The 20,062-nt window shown below is 35.8% G+C and overlaps 1 protein-coding gene across 3 annotated transcripts in view; it reads right to left on the reverse strand.

Moving 5' to 3' along the window:
• bod1l1 (biorientation of chromosomes in cell division 1-like 1) overlaps positions 1 to 20,062 on the reverse strand; it is a 153,161-nt gene that overhangs the window by 36,006 nt on the left and 97,093 nt on the right. For all 3 annotated transcript variants that reach the window (XM_039751506.1, XM_039751505.1, XM_039751504.1), the window contains exons 25-33: positions 14,783 to 14,841; positions 8,024 to 8,099; positions 7,871 to 7,920; positions 7,039 to 7,129; positions 6,857 to 6,915; positions 3,885 to 3,969; positions 3,141 to 3,196; positions 437 to 506; positions 305 to 351 (exon numbers count right to left, since the gene is read on the reverse strand). In XM_039751506.1, the coding sequence (XP_039607440.1) occupies positions 305 to 351; positions 437 to 506; positions 3,141 to 3,196; positions 3,885 to 3,969; positions 6,857 to 6,915; positions 7,039 to 7,129; positions 7,871 to 7,920; positions 8,024 to 8,099; positions 14,783 to 14,841 (593 nt within the window). The remainder of the gene's footprint in view (positions 1 to 304; positions 352 to 436; positions 507 to 3,140; positions 3,197 to 3,884; positions 3,970 to 6,856; positions 6,916 to 7,038; positions 7,130 to 7,870; positions 7,921 to 8,023; positions 8,100 to 14,782; positions 14,842 to 20,062) is intronic.

Raw genomic sequence — 20,062 nt, forward strand, 5'->3', positions numbered from 1 at the left:
AGAGACATGCATGTTGTCCAAACTGGCAAAAACAAATTGGCACAGTGTGAGTCTGGGTGTATATATGAGTAAGTGCACAGTGGCTGCTTCAGTGTCGAGTCCAACCATGTGCCCAAAGCTGTACAGCCCTAAGTCACACGTTCAAGAGATTCCGGACATTATTTTTGAAAAATTCAAGGAATTGATTTAATCAGTGGTAATATTTTCACCACTGTAAACAATGAATAATTTAAAGAAGATTACTAAAAAAGAAACATTTTAACAATTCATAATTTTAAAAGTAAACTTTTTTTTTATTACTTACATCTCCTAATCTGTCAACTGACTCCACTTCTTCCTTTGTTAATTTATCTATAAAATATAAACACACAAATGAATGTCCATGATTAAAACATTAAAAACAGCTTTAAAAAGTACAACTAAATTATGAACATACTTGTTTCTTTCAAGGGTGTGCTGCGATTTTTTGGTGGTCGCCCTCTGCGAGGCTTTTCAAATTCTTCTTCCTACATTCAAAGACAGCCAATTATTAAATTAAAACAATAAATTGCGAATTGAAAAAAAGAAAAATTGTAAGCATTATTACTACTATTCCTTTTAAATTAAAAGTCAAGGTGTCAACATCTTATGTAATTTTCATTAACATGACAATAAATTAATAATTTAGCAAAAAACTATAAATATATAAGAAATGTAATTGAAGAGTAAATGAATATTAATTCTCTTTTCTTTTTCTAATAGTTCAAACAATAGGGTTAAGCTTATTTTATTGCTAAAGTTTAAGTCATTTGTTACAAACTCCCAAAATATTACACTTCAAAAAAACAAAACAAACCATTCTGGATCAGAGTGAACTTTGCAGCCAACAGGTTTAGAGACAATCAATTCTGCCAAAACAACATCCCTGAAAAGCTGTGAGGAAGTAAAAGGGTAGCCACCTGGCCAACAATCTGACAAACCTGGCCAACAATCTGACAGAGTCAAAAGGTCACACTATGTCACAAAAAAAAAAAATATCAGCATTATTGATATACGGGACAATCACAGAAAGAACTTCTTCATCTTTTCCCAATTCAATGTGGAGCTGATGTGCTTGATCAACCCTCTGTATACAGCTTGGCCCTGCACCTCTTTCCTCTGTCAAACCATTTCCCCTCAAATCTTCTTACTTTATCCATTCATCTCCACTTTGGCTTTCCTCACTTTCACTTCCCCTGTATTTCCTTTCCCGTCACTCCTTTTTTTGTTTTTAATCCCATGACTCAAAACATCCATAACCAGTTGAAAGAGGTAAGGACTTAAAGATGATCCCTGGCGCAGACTTACTCTAACTGTGGTCTTGTCTGTTATCCCTATACTGTATTTAACTCAAGTCCTCACTACCTCAAACATATCTTGGACAATTCTCACATACTTCTCAGTAATCCTCTCTCCCCCATGTGCCTCCAGCCCTCTTAATATGGCATAAGCATTCTCCAAATCAGTGATGATGCCTTGTGCTGCAGGTTTGACAGGGTGAGTGGCAGTAAAAAAGCCATTCCTTAAAGGACAAAATAGCTGCTTGAAATACTGGCTGTGGACTACTGCAGAGTGAACTGGAAGTCTCCTCTTCACATTAGAAACTGAGACTTGCTATGTTTGACAACTGTTAAGCTGAGCTTGAAGCTGTTGTGTTATGAGGCACCCATCACGCAAGCTGGTGACCCTCAGAAACTTGTCTTCTGATTGGGTTGTGACTTTGGGTTTGCCTGATCTTTTTGTATCAGAGTTTCTTCCAGTTTCCAATTGCCTGTGGATTGTGTATGACACCATATTCACTGACAATTTCAATTTTTTATTGCAATTTCTCTAAATGAAAGGGCTGCAGCACTACGGGTAATAATGTTCTGTCATTTTCTTGCCATTATCACTGGAATATTGTCCAAGTAGTACTTCAAAGGGTATAGGAACACAGTCTGTTCCAACTCTGCTTTAAGTCAGACAGAGGGTTTTTAAGTAATCAACAGAGGTTGGGACACTTGGGTAAACTGTTTGCTTCAAATTGCAAGGCTTAATTTACTTTAATCGCTACAGAACATCTGCATGTTGTAACCCATTAGATGTTCCCTGAAGAAGGCCCTTTTGTAATATTCTGATATTTCCTTTACTTCAGTTTTTGCTAACCTAAACTCTAAATTTAAACTTCTGGCAGTTTACTGCTTACCTTTTCAACATTATAGATCATTCATTGCATTTTAAATGACTAAATTTGAAGACAAACTGGAAATATTGAGGCATTATAAAACTTTTGACCGGTAGAGTATATTCCATTAATTTTTTTATATGTAATACCATTCTCAGTACCACTTCTAATCTAATTCCTGGCCTGCTGGCTCAAGGAGGTGTGATGGGTGCATTTGAGTATACAGTGTATGCATTTTAGTGTATAAGCAATTCAAATATTTAATTTATTGGATGGGAGGGCTAAATTTGAAGCCTGTATACATCATTGCTATTGGTAATAAGTTAAAGTAAAACATAATTCAGCATTAACACTTTATTGTCTAGCTATGGAAAAAAATTTGAAGCTTGAACATGAACTGAACTGAAAAGTAATGCTAGTAATGAACAAGGTAAACAAAAGAAAACTGTTAACATATTATTGTTATTATTATTATTATAATGCTTTCTCCTGAGCAGTGTTACTGGGAGACTGGAACCTATCCCAGCAGGTATAGGGTGCAAGGTTGGTTGATATAAATACTCAAAATTTCCATTACTACTACTACTGAAAACCCATATCAGTTTAAAAGTTTCCTGTAAAACTATGTTTTGCATCAATTGTCAACAAAAGACCAAGTCAGTTACTAAGAAAAACAGAAATTGATCAGCAGGAATATTTTATTACTCATGGGCAATTGTATGTAACATGTTCAAAACTAAGCAGCTCCAGTGAACTACAGTAATATTATGCCCTGGCTAGAATAAAAAAAAAAAATAATAAAAAAAGTACAACACAAATATTGCACATAAAGTAACACCGCTATGTACAACACACAAGTCCTTTTCTTTTACTTTAGATACTGTAACATTATAAAAAAACATTACTCTATTATTGTAGCAAAAAATTTAAATATTAAACTTAAAAACTGTGTACTTACACTTTCTGACTTATGGTCTAATTTACGTCCTTCACTCTCTACCACAGTAATTTTGCCTAAAAAAAAAAAAAAAAAATAGTGTGGTGGTAAAATACCAGACTAAAGACTTATTAATGCATCTGTCCTAAATTACAAATAAACCAGAGATGGCAAAGTAGTAGGATTATAAAGAATACATTTTTAAATGTGCTTAACTTCCATGTTGATTTTAAATAAAAATGTGTTTTGATTTTATTTACATATTAACACATATCAATATGTACATTTTACATTTGCCTTTTTTAAACTAAAGCCTTATATAATTCAAACAAGCACCAGACAATATAGAGAAAGTGTGGTGTGTGCTAACAGTGGTGTGCACTACATACTTTCTCTTTAGAGAAACAGCCAAACTGATACATAGACCCTTCTCTTTTTTTGGGTAGTTTAATATATAGAAGGTTTTTGTGTTCTTGAAAATATACTGTACTTAATTTTACAATTCTAAATGAAATCTGTGGATCTAATCTTAACTAAATTAATTTATCTTAAGCTAATTTTCCACAAAGCTTGACTAATGCAGGTTTAGCTTAATTTATAGGTCAACAGTGATCCACCTAAACTTCCCCTTATAAGCAAGGATTGACTATACATTAGTTCATCTATTTCAAATGATTTAGACATAACAGTTTGTTTTGCAATTTAAGCCAGTTAAAAATAAATAATTAATATATGCAATTTGAGAAACACATTTTAGAACCTTACTAATTTCATCAGAAACTGTTCGTGGGTGTTTGGGTGGTCTTCCCTTGCGTGGTTTTGCTTCTTTTCCTTTTTCACATTCATCCTCCTATTTGTATAAAAAAAAAAATAAATTAAAACATTAATTCATTGTTTTATTTTAACAGTAATTTTCATATTTAAAGGCATGAAAATTTAAAATGTATGATCTTTACGGAAAGAGATGTTGCAAGTGCCAGCTAGAGTATATGACCTTATTAATATTTGTCTAAACAAAATTAACCAGGGACAGTGCAATTGTTCATGACCTTGAACACAAAGTCAATACATCCGATGAATTAATCCTTCTCAGTTTTCCATTATCAATGCAAACAGGTATGCCATTTCAAATAAGTTAAAAAATTCAAATAAAATGTGCATAAACATATAATATATGGTAGCCTTATCATCAATCCATGTCTTTTTCTTTTTATTGTTGTAGCTTTGCTGTATTCCATACATTTTGTGGCACTTTCCATAGAAATAGTATAAAAAAAAGTGCAAAACCCTGAATCTGCATTTTTTTTTAAGAAACGGATTGCCCTTCATATGCTTTATTTTATGTATTGTTTTTGATTACACATGTGCAGCCCCATATTCTTGAAATCACTTTTGAATTTACTAGACCATCTTTACACTTAAAATAATATATCTGAATTGTTTTGTTAGTACAGATATCAACATTGCAGATATTTGCATTCAGGCTCTTTAATATAAATTCAATCTGAGCAATGAGGAGGGCGATTTGTTGTGAGTGTAGAAGCTGACATATTTAACTACTGTAGTTATAACTGAAACTAGTTAAAAAGGTGGTAGTGATGCAGACAAATACTCATAGGCCCATCTGAACTGTAGACAGTTTTGATTGGAAAAGATACGTCTTCTGTATAAAATGGACCAAAGTATGCCCTACTATTTGAGAAGGGTGTGATCTTTTTACAAACTGCTACCAGTGTAATGTTTTATTTAGCCTATATACATCACCTACTATCCCGGAAGAGCTGGAAGAAGTGGCCGGGGAGAGGGAAGTCTGGGCCTCTCTGCTTAAGCTGCTGCCCCCGCAACCCGACCTCGGATAAGCGGAAGAGGATGGATGGATGGATGGACATCACCTACTATCAGTAAAATGGGTGTCTGCTTTTTATATTTATGTTTTGGAGTTGAGATGCCCTCTTGAGTATGCTAAAAGCCCCTCTTCAGTTCATGGTGTAGTATTTATATAAGTGGTTCAAATGAGTAATCAGCAGGCTCATATCCTGCAGTCTAAACATCGAAAAGTTAATCTACTTCAGTAATTCAATTCAAATAGTGAAACTCAAATATTATATAGATTCATTACACACACAGAAATATTTCAAACATTTATTTCTTTTCATATATGTTTGGTATAGAACAGTTAAACAGCTATGTGTATAGTTTACCATCATTCCTAGTAGAAACTGACCACAAACCTTTAATAGCCATAATCATGAACTTAAATGAAATGTCTCCAAGAATACAGAGACAAATGATGAACCTTCAACTCTAAGATTTTGAGCTGATTTATACTCTAGGCAAGTAGACTATGTTAGCTGATGCTCTGTCATGTGAATCAATGCAGCAAAATTAGAGTTCTACAAAAACTGATGATGACGTTCATGTTAACTTACTACTGGAAAACCTTCCGGTGTCAGACATTAAATCCAAAAAGATTATAGCAGAAGCAAAAAAAGAAAGAGTTACAAAAGGTAATTGAACATCTGGTTGATCTAAAGGTTTTTGCAAACAAGATTTTAACATCAGAAGTGAACTGAGTATTGTAAATGAACCGCTGTTAATACAATGTAAAATGGTTGTTCCTCAGTTTTTAAGGCAAGATATGCTTAGGAGAATACATGAACGGAGTACATATCGTTACGCAGTTAATGTAAAAACCAAGACTGCAAATTCAGATCTTTATTTAGTTTTGTTAAGTTACAAATCTTCCACTAAAGAAGATGGAATTTTACCACCTGAGATTTCAATGGGTATAAGTTAAGCACTACACTACCATATACTTTCAAGCCAAAGGAACACCGATAGAAGAAAAAACAGGAGCTCTTGAGAAACAGGCAAAAGAGAAATTATGATAAAATAGCCAATACATTGAAACCTTTAACAAAATATGATATGGTAAGAATCCAAGGGGTAAATACATGGAATCAAACAGGTACAGTTCAAGAGGAGACAAGTCCAAGGTCTTTTTACAATTCCAACAGAGTCTGGGCATATTCTCAGGAGGAATCGAAAAAGTCTTCTGAAAATAAAACAGCAACAACAAGAACAAAACAACGAGGAAGTTGTGTCTGAATTCAACAGCTAATTCAACAACTGAGGCAGATGATGCTAGTACAGTTCAGCAAACACCATTGTCAGTACTAAGAAGATCTACTCTAATTGTGAAAGCACCTGAATGACCAAATTGTTAAAACATTAAAAATGTAAAAACTTGTATTCAAAATGTGTGTAAGTAATGTTAATGTATATTAAGAGGAAGTGCTCAGATTTAGTATGTAATGGAATATACTGCACTTGTTTATCTGAAAGGAAAGGGGATATCTTGATAATGTAAATAAGCATGATAATTCTACAGAGGGCAGTAGAGTACACGTTATGAATAAACTATGTATATACAGAACCCATAGCAGTAGGGCAGTTGCCACCAGTACCTGCACAGAGTAGCATACAGTTGCAATGTTTTGTAATGGTTTAGAATTATAACAAAGTTCACTTAAAGAACCCACATTTTGTTCTTATTTAAGAAAACAAATAATCTCAATCATTAATCGTGCAAAGGTCTTCTATATGATACCTCATTTTTAAAGCCATTATAACCAGAATAGAAATATCTTATAGTTAAGTAAAAAGTAATTTCTTTATTATACTCTGTTGCTAAACTTTAATGAATATATAAAAAAACAAACCCAAAAATAACTTACATTTTGTGCAGGATCATTTTTCTGCTCTTTAATGTCTTTTTCATCCACAGGGAGACTATCTGGAATGTTAATGTAAAATATTTTAAATACACATCTTTATAACATTATACATAATTTATTTATACACACAACTACAAAGATTTGAGAAATAGAACATTTGGGATATCATAATCCCAATGGACCTTTATTTTGGTTCTTAGCAAAGCCAGAATGTTTGGGTGGTCTTCCTTTGCTAACTGCTTGTGCCTGTTCAATCCTTCCAGGTTTATGATCCTAAAATGCAAGGTAAAAGGAAAAACAATTTTAAAAATGTCTTTTCCTAAAAATAATTATCCAAAAACAAAAGATAAGCATAATGGAATAATTAAGTATCATGGTAAAACTAACAATGTGATATGTGTATTTTAGCCTGACTACTGTCATGAGCTGCCCAATTGGCAAAGTGATTTAATGAGCAGCAGCACTAACTGGATGGCAGAGTCTGAAAGAAAACTTCCAGTGAAAAAGTTCCAGAAGGCAAGGTACTGCTGAGAAGAAATGCTATACTTGTGCTAGAGTAAGGAGGCTGGGATGGCAAAATACATTTAAATTACTTAAATGATGTCTGAAAACTAGCTCAGTGTGGGTTGTGTGGGTGAGTATATCACTGCACTCTGCGATAAACTGGTGTTCAATCCAGGGCTGGTTACCTCCATTATGCTGCCATGACAGACCCAAGACCAAGGACTCTCAGGTTGGAACATGGACAGATTAATGACATAAAAAATGCAATTAGGACTTTGCAATCACTTAAAAATAAAATTAATATTATAAATAACTTATTAAAAGGTTACGAATATCAAAAACAGAATTCAGTTTTGGCCAATATGCTTTTAATGAAAAATCTTTTTTTCTCGGGGTTTCCTTGTAAATGGTATGCTACTGACATGCACATTAGTACATATTTTAAAGTAAATAACTGATGATACTGGAAAAAGTACTGGAAAACCTTGAAGGCAGACAGCACTTCCTTACATTTTCTGACTCATTAAAGAAAACTTCATTTTCTTTCTTCAAAGATTCATCTGCAAGAGAAGTAAAAATTCTTCCATTTCTTAAAGCAACATTACAAACACACACAAGAATATTCTCTGAAAGGCAGCTGATCCTCCTTTCCTTAGAACTTACGTATTAATTTTTCTGGAGTTGGGTGTTTTTTTGGCCTTCCCCTCCGTGCAGGCTTTTTCTCCTCAACACATCCTGCCTGAAATATAAATGTTACATTTCTTTATGTTCCACAGAATATATGAGATTCTGCACAGTGATTTAAATGAGGCAAGATATTATTCTAAAATGTAAACTAATCTCAAGTATCTTAAATAAATATTAGTGCTGTCAAATGATTAATCACATTTTTATAACTTGCCCAAATGAAGCAAAGGCAAAGACAGATGTTAATTCAAATAACACAGCTGCAACAAGACAGTACCATCTCAGGTAGTGATGGGAGACAATGACACCTGAAGTGTGTTCCATATGTCTGGTCTACTCCAGAATTTCATTTTGGTTACTTACTGTAACTGCAGAGAGATATTGGACTGTTTCCCGAGCACATGCGATTCCCGGCTTATTAGTGCGCTAGGAGGGATTGTGATCTTAGTCCAATTGTCAAGATAAGTATCATGACTAAAAACAACTAGTCTGTAAAAAGTTACAACTGGAGGATGGGGATAAGCATAGTGCTGGCTGTGGCATTTTTGCTGCCTTAGCTGAAATTGTAAACCACACCTCCAAACTCATTCAAGTTGCCCAATTGTATAATCATTTCTATGATGTAAAGAGTTTAAAAAAATGCATGATTACTGTGTTTTACCCTTTGATTTTGTATTTCCCATATAACAATTTGTATGTAACCTACACTGATTTCTTTATTTACATTAATGTATGATTTTCATGAGAATTATAGATATATGGTTCTTATAATGAATTTCATAATTCTTGATAAGTTATATCAAAGAAAACTAGCAGTTTACTACAGACATTGTCACATTTTTTATGTTACAGCCTTATGCTAAAATAGTTTAAATTTACTTTTCCCCCAAATCAAGCAGCACCCAATACCCCAAAAGGACAGTTTATAACCTAAAAAAGGAAAACGATACCAAGATCAAATATCTTAAGCAAAGACATCCACCATAAGGATAGTCAGCCAACCAAAATGTTTAATGTCACATGTCCTGGAACCCCATGTGTGCTTTTTACATTAATAAGGCTCATCTGTGGAACCAAAAGAAGCATGTGACCATTTAATCTGGATGCTGGAAAACCAAACCTATGAATAATATCTATCATTAAATCAAAACACCATCCAGCATAACATCCACACCTGATGCTGATAATTTTTCAGTAAGCTTTTCTAGGATTATATAAATCCAGAATTTGCAATTGATTTTATTTTCTGTTACAGTATATGCTCTTCTATTTGGTATTTCTTATACAGTAAAGCATCGATTATATGTCAGGGGTTGGGGACGAGGTCATGGCAGATAAGAGAAAAGAAGGATAACAGAACAGCTACTTTAAAAATGATACACAGTAGATTAGTTGAGCAAAAAAATATTAACAAAATATAGTATTAACAAAATTAATTAGTTTATATCAGAGGTCTCCAACCTTTTTTACTCTGAGAGCTACTTTTACAAAATGAAAATGGCCGAGAGCTCCTCAGGTTTTCTAATGTTTATTCTCATGGCTTATTTCAACCTCAACAAACTGAATAAGCTTGTTGTGCCCAAATATTTATAAAATTTCGGTGTCCACAACTCAAATTTTGCATTAAAACGTCACAAAAAATATTTTTACTCTGAGAGCTACTTTTACAAAATGAAAATGGCCGAGAGCTCCTCAGGTTTTCTAATGTTTATTCTCATGGCTTATTTCAACCTCAACAAACTGAATAAGCTTGTTGTGCCCAAATATTTATAAAATTTCGGTGTCCACAACTCAAATTTTGCATTAAAACGTCACAAAAAATATTGACTTCACCTGCAAGTGCGTTTTGTATGCCTGTATGCATTTTCTAGTGGATCTCACACTGTTGAATTAAAAATGAATGCTGTCAAAACAAAATAATGCAATTTCAAATCCACATATATGACTTACTCACGTGTCATTTTGTCACATGTCACTGTGTCACTTTATTCACAGGTCCAGTTGCATATGTGATGTGTTTTTTAGTTAGTCAGATGACTGGCACGGAGGTATATGGTGGAGTGGAGCGACTCAGGTTCACGGTCATGGAGTCATTTAAATGTTCGTCTGTCAGTCTTGTTCTGAACTTTGATTTCATGACATTCATGTCAGATTCACAGAGGTATGGAGACCCAAACAAAGCTGACATTTTCAGAGTTGCTTGATGAAGATTCTTATAGTTATCTGGCTCTACTAAGCTCCAGAAATGCTGAGAATGCTGTTGAGACTTTAACTGAACATTACTTTGAAGGTTCACTAATATATAATACCAGTAACGGCGCACTGCACGATAATGTGCCATAAATCCACTTGACTTGATCATTCCTAGTTTTCATCCTCTTTCTCTGTACGTTTATCATTTGTTTGCTCAGAGATTAATGCGCTTGCTGCTTCCAGAGCAGCTCTTCTTTTCTCTACCTTAGCGGCCTGCTTCTTCTCTTTCTTTCGTCGGCATCTTTTCACATTAAAACTGATTAAGTCAGAGTTTGTGTTGCAATTACTTAGTATGTTTTCTTTAATTTTTCACTTAAGCTGGCACTTAAGTGTTCAATCTGCCTGAAGAATGATTTAAGATATGAAGAGGTAGGGTAAGAGACAGCGAAGGTGGTAGGGATGAGAATGGCTCCCGTACGTATGCGCTGCACAGCTGCCCTGTTGGCCACTGCTGAGAGTTGATTCTACAATAAAATAAAAACAAAAAGAGGAATAACCTTAGAGGTCAATCATCACCCTGAAAGTGGACAGTAGACGTCACATAGTATATGTGTACCAAATTTCAGGTCAAACGGTTTGTGAGCTACAGGTAATTTAAAATCTTGGACAGACAAACGAACAGCCACAGTAACGCAGATATAAAATCCAATGTCTGTCTGTCTGTATGTCTGTCCGCTTTTCAAGATAGAACTACTTAACGGATTTCGATCGACGTTTTTTTCTATAATCTGCTTGAACATTCCAGTTGATTTTGCGACTTCTCTCATTTCGCTATGTATCATAGTTCGCTTGCGTTACCAATTTATTTGCGCAACTCCTGCCTTCCTCACTCACTTGCCAGCTTCGGGGCGTGTGCCTTAACTCCGTTTAGCTAGTGAACGAGAGAACAATTGAATTTAACTTTGTTTGATATTTAAAATAAAGTGTTACTGAGGTCTTCACGAGTTTGAGTCCAGATATTCTCTTAAGTGTCTGCCACACTGAAAAGAGAGATTGCAATTCAGATTGTGGATCATGATTTGGTGTTAAAAGGATCATATGATATGATTTTTTGGAAAGATCGCTCACCCCTAATTTGACTAATCAAGTTTTCAAATTTATGTAGGACTCATTAACCCTTTGACGAGCTACTTGGAAAGGGGTGGTGAGCTACCAGTAGCTCGAGAGTGACGTTTTGGCACTACATTACTGTCAGCGGTTTCCATTTTCAACATGTTTTTCAAATTTGTCAGCATCATGGTTTATATCATTACCTTTTGTTCTTCCTACTCCGTAAATTGAAGCAACAGTTGAAGTGCTTTTGCCATTTCGTAAATGTTTAACAATTTAAATTTTTTGTGACAATTCAAACCACGCGTTTATCGGCAATAGATAAACAAAAGTAAGATAACAAAAAGAGAAAAGCTGCGAAACACTAATAAAGTTTAAGGTATGTAACTGACACTGTGTTTTCAAAATGTTGCATGACAAATAGTGCTGGATAAAAAACACTATGTAGTGACAAAAAGAAGAGTTGCTCCAATGTGCATAGCTCGCAGCATATCGTGTGGCAGTAGTAATAGATACACGCTGGCGTGCACAATGTCTGTTTATTTATTTATTTGCCCTGACGGTTAATGGAGACTGATAGTTAATCGAGTGATCGATAATCAAAGTTTTACCGCACTTTAATAAATGCCATGCTTGTTTTACATTTCTATAATTTGCCTTCATATCTTGAGTGACTGAAGAAACTGTTAGGGCACCTATTTAGGTAAGATTGTCGCTTTCTTGCCAACAGGATTGTCAAGGCAGTTCCTTGATATTTACTGTAGAACAAGTACAGTAAAAAAAAGACGCTCTCGGTTAGAAGGTAGCCCTATAACCAAAGTAACAGTGTTTTTATTCATTATGAGGACACCTGTATTTTCACTAGTATAAAGTACAAGCATCTTGCATTCCTCTTATATGTACTTATGTGGAATATTGCAGGGCCACTGGAAATTGGAATTCCCTGGGACTTTGCCTGGATGGGACCTATATGTGAATGTTTGTGTAGCTGTGTCCTATGTGGAATAATGTCAGGTGACTGGCAATTAGCATTACCCAATTCTTTGTCTGGATTGGATATCTATGTGTATGTGTGTGTATCTGTGTGTGCATTAATTTTGAAAGTGCAAGAGTATGCCATGTGGCAACATACCTCATAAGTCTCACAAATTTCATGATAATCCCAGAATAATAAAGGCAGTATTCAGTAAATGCAGAAATCCATTTTCTTTGGTTTGTCTTTATATATTTTTATTTTGAATACTTATTTTTCATTGTCAATCTTGTTTCATCTTTTACTGTACAGACCATACCAGTATTTCTTAAACTATAGGTTGCGACCCAAATTGCTGATATTTGCACATGTTTGTGATGGGTCACCACATGATTGTGCAGTAACATCTGCATAGTTCACCCAAGTGCAGATTCTGTACTGAATGATTCGCCTCCCTCTCTGTAGGGTTGTATTTTTTGCAGTAGTATGCAAAAACAATGACACTGACAGCCTTCACCGCATTCCCTTTTATAACCAGTAAAACAATCAAAATGAGATTATTGACAACAAAAGCACAAATAAGAAAGGGGGAGAAATGGAGAATGACAGAAGGTCTAAATATACTGAATGCTACACAAGAATGTGACAATTTCCAAGGTGTTATGAAGAGCGAGTGAATAGGCTGGAGGTGTGCATTAATAATGTCATAGCAGTGTTGTATGCTAAATTCAATTTCAGTTGCCATGGACAACTGCTCAATGTTTGATTGCATATTCTCTATTCCTTCATAAACAGAGTCTAACTCTGTAGCAAAGGTGCAAAGAAGATATCACATGTTGGTGCTGATTGGGGTGCTTGGCTGATCAGGTATACATGAGCAAATGCAAGTGGATAAGTCAGGTGCCTCGTTCACAGGTCTGAGTGGGCAAAGCACCAGACCTGTGCCCAAACAGGAAGGATAAAAAGGAGCCTGCACGGCAGGAGAACATAACAACAGAAAGACATGGAGTTTAAAGGAAGGCCAGGGGAAAGGAATCAGGATTTGGAGGAATTAAATTTCAGTGCAGCGCCCTGTACACGCCGATGGACTGGCAACAGGGGCCTGAGTGGGACCAAATAGTTGTATAAGCCTGCTGGTTGACGTCTCCTCATGCTGCGGAAACTGAAGAAAGCAAGCTGTGGAAATACTGGATTTTAGAAAGCAGCACTGTGATTTGTGATTTTAGAAGAAAATGTTCGCCCTTAGATATTAACCTTATTTTAATGGAATATTATGCATTTTTTTACCACAATTTTCACTTGATTTTATGGAAATTTGATGCACTGCACTAATTGTACTTTATTTTTGGCTATATTTTAATAAAAGCACTACACAAACCCCTTGCTGAATGTGGGTATCCTCATTTCCCTGGCTCATACTGGTACATGACTTTCAACAGTTACGGGTTGAACAGGCTGCTGGCACTGACCAGTGCATGGAGCCAGCCCGGATCACCATAGTCAATAATATTAAACATTTCAAATTGGAATGTTCACTAAATTATTCAGGATTTATTCTATCACTTGTATAAACAAATAATGCATAATTTAGCTACTCTTTACATTTACATCTATTTAATTGTGAACTCATTTAGATCAATTTTTAGTTATATTAAAGGTGGAGCTCACTTAAAAAAAATAATGTTATTTAAGACAAGTAAATTGTATCTTTTTCTTTTCACTAATTTTTTCTTATCCGGTGAGATGAGTCAGGTGACTATGTTAAGTATTACTTGATACCATAATTTCAAAAATGATCACATCCTTGTGCTTCATCCTAAAAATGTATTTCTGTCAGCTTTACTTAGCTAAAACCAAGCAGTAACACTGGCAGTAATATACCTCAGAAATCCATTCCTTATTTTGAATAATTGTTGTTCCAACAATACCTTTGCTTTCCACTTTTCTCTTTAAGTAACACTGATATGAGAGAAATGCTTAAAGAAACAAAAATGTATACTGTTTTATTATTGTATGGCCACTTTTTAATCTGTAACTAATTATGATGATAATCCTTGTCTGTGATGCCAGTATGGTATCAGTTTTCTCATCCGGGTCATCAAGATTAAAACACTTAAGAATCCCAGGGCATATAAAATATAGTTGACTAATTTCTTGCTCAGTTCTTATGAACCCCAAAGATTATGCAAAAAGTAAACTAACGTATATCAACTCAAAAATCCAACTCAATTATTTTATTATTTTGAACAATACAGGTTTTGGAATACCTTTAACTGATTAAAATGGTCCTCAAGAAAAGAAACATCACAGTAAACTATACACTGTTAACCTATGAAATTGGGCCAACCTAAACTAGTATATTATTTTTAATTATATTGTGATACAAATTTTTGGCCATTAAGTCATGACACAACAACAAATAAGCACCTAAGAAAGAAGTGAGAAAAAAAATAACTTACACTTTCTGATTTTTGCACAGAAGCATCCTTTTCTTCCTTATCAGACTTTGGAGATTTGCCTTTAAAATTGTTAAAGTAAGCAGCATGAAAAACAGCACAGTAAGCAATCAAAAAGTCAGCACAGTAATAACAAATAAAAAGATTTATGGGGACACAACATTCTTAAAACATGAAGATTAAAGGCAACAAGATTAAATTATTTTTTGACATTACTAATAATGTCAACAATATTTCATTTCTTGATTAATTTACACTCTATACATTTTCAAATGACGGACTGATCTTTTTAAGTCTGCTACCACATGCTTGCTAAAGGATCTCCCTCTGCTCTCTAGCACCCAAGTTCTACTCAGCTGAGTTGGCAGCACATGTTTTGGGTAAAAACAAAACTCCTGTGAACTAATAAGCACATGAAATGCCTGTCATTATGTTTTGATTATAATATCAGTCATCACTTTTTTAGAGGAGCCAAGGAAATGTTTAAAGGAGAGAATGTTGCTGTCAGAAAGTTAATTTGTGATGTAATTATGTTTTAAGAAGTAGTGAAGACTGCAAACATATTTCACAGAAATATAACCAGGTACTGACTGAATTAATTTAATCATGAAGTAAATCATACTTACTATTTGTGCATGTATAATGCCTACAAAAGTACGAAGGACTCTGATTTAAAACAGCTGTGAATTTGTAAACACCAAGCACAAAAAGAGAAGCAACTCTGGATGAGTCTGTGTAAAATTCCCTACTTAAAATTCGAACTAAGCAAGATACCCCCAGTTGGTCTACTGCACATGTACAGCATTTTGTTTACTTCATGAACAGTATGCTTACTTGTTTGTGCTTTCTTGTTCAGTGTCTGATTATAAACCTGATAACTGTGTGTTGTGCATTGCTGACAATGTTAGTTCTCTTTCTCTTTTAATAATTAACATGTTCAGTGTACTTTGTTTATAACCAACATTTCCATTTTTAATAACATTTAGATCTTGTATAAGTAAATGCACATAAATAACTGTTTCTGTTTTGCGAATGTGCAAATTATTAGGATTACTCATTGTTAACACTTTAGAATGATGTGCTGTTCTGAGTGCAGAGAAATGTATTAAAATGTATGGCGTTTCTTCTTCTAACACTGTTCATCACGCTGAGTATGTATTTGGAAACTGTAATAGTGCCATCTGTTGATTGGTTTAAAGAATAGTTCTAGTTTAAAGAAAGTGATATTTTGGTGGTTGTAATTAAGTTTCCTGGGTAGTCTATAATGTTTCAGTTTTGACATTTTGATTGTTTATGCCTGTACGTATATATTTCTGTTTGGATACCACACACACACATATACAGTCATATGAAAAAAGTTTGGGAACCCCCCTTAATTCTTTGGATTTTTGTTTATCATTGGCTGAGCTTTCAAAATAGCAACTTCCATTTAATATATGACATGCCTTATGGAAACAGTAGTATTTCAGCAGTGACATTAAGTTTATTGGATTAACAGAAAATATGCATCATAACAAAATTAGACAGGTGCATAAATTTGGGCACCCCAACAGAGATATTACATCAATACTTAGTTGAGCCTCCTTTTGTAAATATAACAGCCTCTAGACACCTCCTATAGCCTTTGATGAGTGTCTGGATTATGGATGGAGGAATTTTTTACAATTCTTCCATACAAAACCTCTCCAGTTCAGTTAAATTTGATGACTGCCAAACATGGACAGCCTGCTTCAAATCATCCCAAAGATTTTCAATGATATTCAGGTCAGGGGACTGTGACGGCCATTCCAGAACACTGTACTTCTCCTTCTGCATGAATGCCTTTGTAGATTTCGAACTGTGTTTTGAGTCATTGTCTTGTTGGAATATCCAACCCCTGCGTAACTTCAACTTTGTGACTGATGCTTGAACATTATCCTGAAGAATTTGTTGATATTGGGTTCAATTCATCTAACCCTCGACAGTAACAAGGGCCCCAGTCACTGAACTAGCCACACAACCCCACAGCGTGTGCCTGTGGCCTTCCATTTCCTGATTATATTCCTTACAGTTGAAACTCAGTTTAAACCTCTGCGATAGCTTTTTGTAGCCTTCCACTAAACCATGATACTGAACAATCTTTGTTTTCAGATCTTTTGAGAGTTGCTTTGAGGATCTCATGCTGTCACTCTTCAGAGGAGAGTCAAAGGAAAGCACAACTTGCAATTGACCACCTTAAATACCTTTTCTCATGATTGGACACACCTGTCTATGAAGTTCAAGACTTAACAAGCTAATTGAACCAATTTGGTGTTGCAAGTAATCAGTACTGAGCAGTTACATGCATTCAAATCAGAAAAATTACAAGGGTACCAAAATTTTTGCACAGCCAGTTTTCACATTTGATTTAATTTCATACAACTAAATACTGCTTCACTTAAAATTTTTGTTCGGAAAAACACCCCAGCACTCGGATGTTCCTAGGAAAGAGATACCTCTATTATCTTTTTTGTTGAAAGTGGAGTAAATTATTATGCAGGATGACTGAGGATCTCAGAATTTGTCATATGACTGTATCTTTTATTATTATTACTTGAAATATGTGTTTAGACAAATATAGCACTGCATGTTGGCTACTGATTATGTATGGTGTCAAAATAAAATCACTTTTAAGACAATGCACTTGTTGTTTTTGCAAAATATAGCACACTTCTACATTATGCATGGAAGGAATGCATCTTTTTTTTTAAAATGGAGCTGTCTGTTGCTACATTTTATACCTTTAGACAAATATACATTAATTCAGTCACAACAATACTTGGCTAGTGGCAGATTTACATGTCATGGTGGCCTATGTGTATACGAAAAAAATGCGACCAAAAAAAATTTAATAATTTAACAGTCAATTTACTGGTAGCTGTGCAGCCAATCATTAAGCCTTAAAAAAGGGCCAGAAGCATTGACAATTATATGTTTTAAATCAGTAAAACTAATGCAGTAAACAATTATATTCTATCATCATTCACTAGATTAAATTATTTTAATTAGCGACTGATACACTGGGTTAGAAGCCATTAAACCCAACTATAATAAACAATTTATAACATTTTTCTTTTATTTATAGACCAATTCATCAAAATATAGCAAAGAGTTTAGTGGTAGAGTGTATCCTCTTTAATAAAACCCCTGTGTGCGTCTTCCGGTGAAGTGCGCATGTGCAGGGCCGCACATGTTCAGTCTCTCCCTGTGCAGAGAGAGAGAGAGAGAGACGCACAGGCGCGTGTGCGAGAGAGAGACACACACAAGAGAGAGACACACAGGCGTGTGAGAAAGACACACACACACACACACACAGGCGCACAAGAGAGACACACACACACACACACACAGGCGTGCGAGAGAGAGAGAGACACACACACCAGGCGCATGCGTGCATTGTTGTAAGGTTACTTTTCTTGGTTGTTAATTAAATTACGGATTTTTCAAATGTTCATTTTTTTTCCCTGTGCTTAAAACTCGTTAAAAAAGTGTTTTTAGCAAGCACACTTGCAGTGTTACTTTTCTCTGTTGTTCAAGGTTTTGTCAGTGTTATTCAATGTTTTTACATTTAGTTTACTATTACACTGTGCATTCTATGGTATAATTAACTATATTTGTGCTTAAAAACTTAAAAAAATATGTATTTACATACAGTTCGTACGGTCTGGAATGGATTAATTGTATTTAATTAATCATACATTTTACATACAGTCCTATGGAGGAAATTACTTCGGTTCACGACCAAATCAGGTTTCGACCAGGGTTTTGGAACAAATTATGGTTGTGAACCGAGGTTCCACTGTATAATAGGCTTAGTGTCTAGTTTTTTAATATTATAAAAACTAAATGAGGTCGAGAAGAATTTTTTAAAGTAAAAAAAAGGCAAAGCACACACACAGGTTTTTGTTATTTCCACTTTTATCCCATTATGGAGTTAGGTCAGAGATGGATTTTTGATTTGAGAGTGCAGTGATATGATTAATAACGTAATATTATTTTTTTTAACTAATTTTGTTATGAATTTCTAAGAGGAGATAAAATGATAGTATGATTAATAGCTTTTTGAAACATCCATCCATCCATCTTCTTCCACTTATCCGAGGTCGGGTACAGGGGCAGCAGCTTGAGCAGATAGGCCCAGACTTCCGTCTCCCCAGCCACTTCTTCTAGCTCTTCCGGGAGAATCCCAAGGCGTTCCCAGGCCAGCCAGGAGACACAGACCCTCCAGCGTGTCCTGGGTCTTCCCCAGGGCCTCCTCCCGGTTGGACGTGCCCGGAACACCTCACCAGGGAGGCGTCCAGGGGGCATCCTGATCAGATGCCCGAGCCACTTCACCTGACCCCTCTCAATGCGGAGGAGCAGTGACTCTACTCTGAGCCCCTCTCAGATGACTGAGCTTCTCACCCTATCTTTAAGGGAAAGCCCAGACACCCTGCGGATGAAACTCATTTCAGCTGCTTGTGTTCGCGATCTCGTTCTTTTGGTCACTACCCATAGCTCATGACCATAGGTGAGGGTAGTAAAGTAGATCGACTGGTAAATTGAGAGCTTTGCCTTACGGCTCAGCTCCTTTTTCACCACGACAGACCAATGCAGAGCCCGCATCACTGTGGATGCCGCACCAATCCGCCTGTCGATCTCATGCTCCGTTCTTCCCTCACTCGTAAACAAGACCCCGAGATACTTGAACTCCTCCACTTGGGGCAGGATCTCGCCTCCAACCCTGAGAGGGCACTCCACCCTTTTCCGGTTGAGGACCATGGTCTCGGATTTGGAGGTGCCGATTCCCATCCCAGCCATTTGACACTCAGTTGCGAACCGATTCAGAGGGATCTGAAGATCACGGCCTGATGAAGCAAACAGGACATCATCATCTGCAAAACGCAGTGACCCATTTCTGAGTCCACCAAACCGGACCCCTTCAACATCCTAGCTGTGCCTAGAAATTCTGTCCTTAAAAGTTCTGAATAGAATCGGTGACAAAGGGCAGCCCTGGCGGAGTCCAACTCTCACTGGAAACGGGTTCGACTTACTGCCGGCAAAGCTGAGCAAGCTCTGACACCAGTTGTACAGGGACCAAACAGCCCTTATCATGGGGTCCGGTACCCCATACTCCCAGAGCACCCCCCAGAAGATTCCCAGAGGGACACGAATGCCTTTTCCAAGTCCACAAAACACATTTAGACTGGTTGGGCAAACTCCCATGCACCCTTCAGGAGTCTGCTAAGGGTGTAGAGCTGTTCTGCGACCAGGACGAAAAGCACA

The sequence above is a fragment of the Polypterus senegalus genome, chromosome 4, assembly GCF_016835505.1.
Source record: "Polypterus senegalus isolate Bchr_013 chromosome 4, ASM1683550v1, whole genome shotgun sequence".
NCBI lineage: Eukaryota > Metazoa > Chordata > Cladistia > Polypteriformes > Polypteridae > Polypterus > Polypterus senegalus.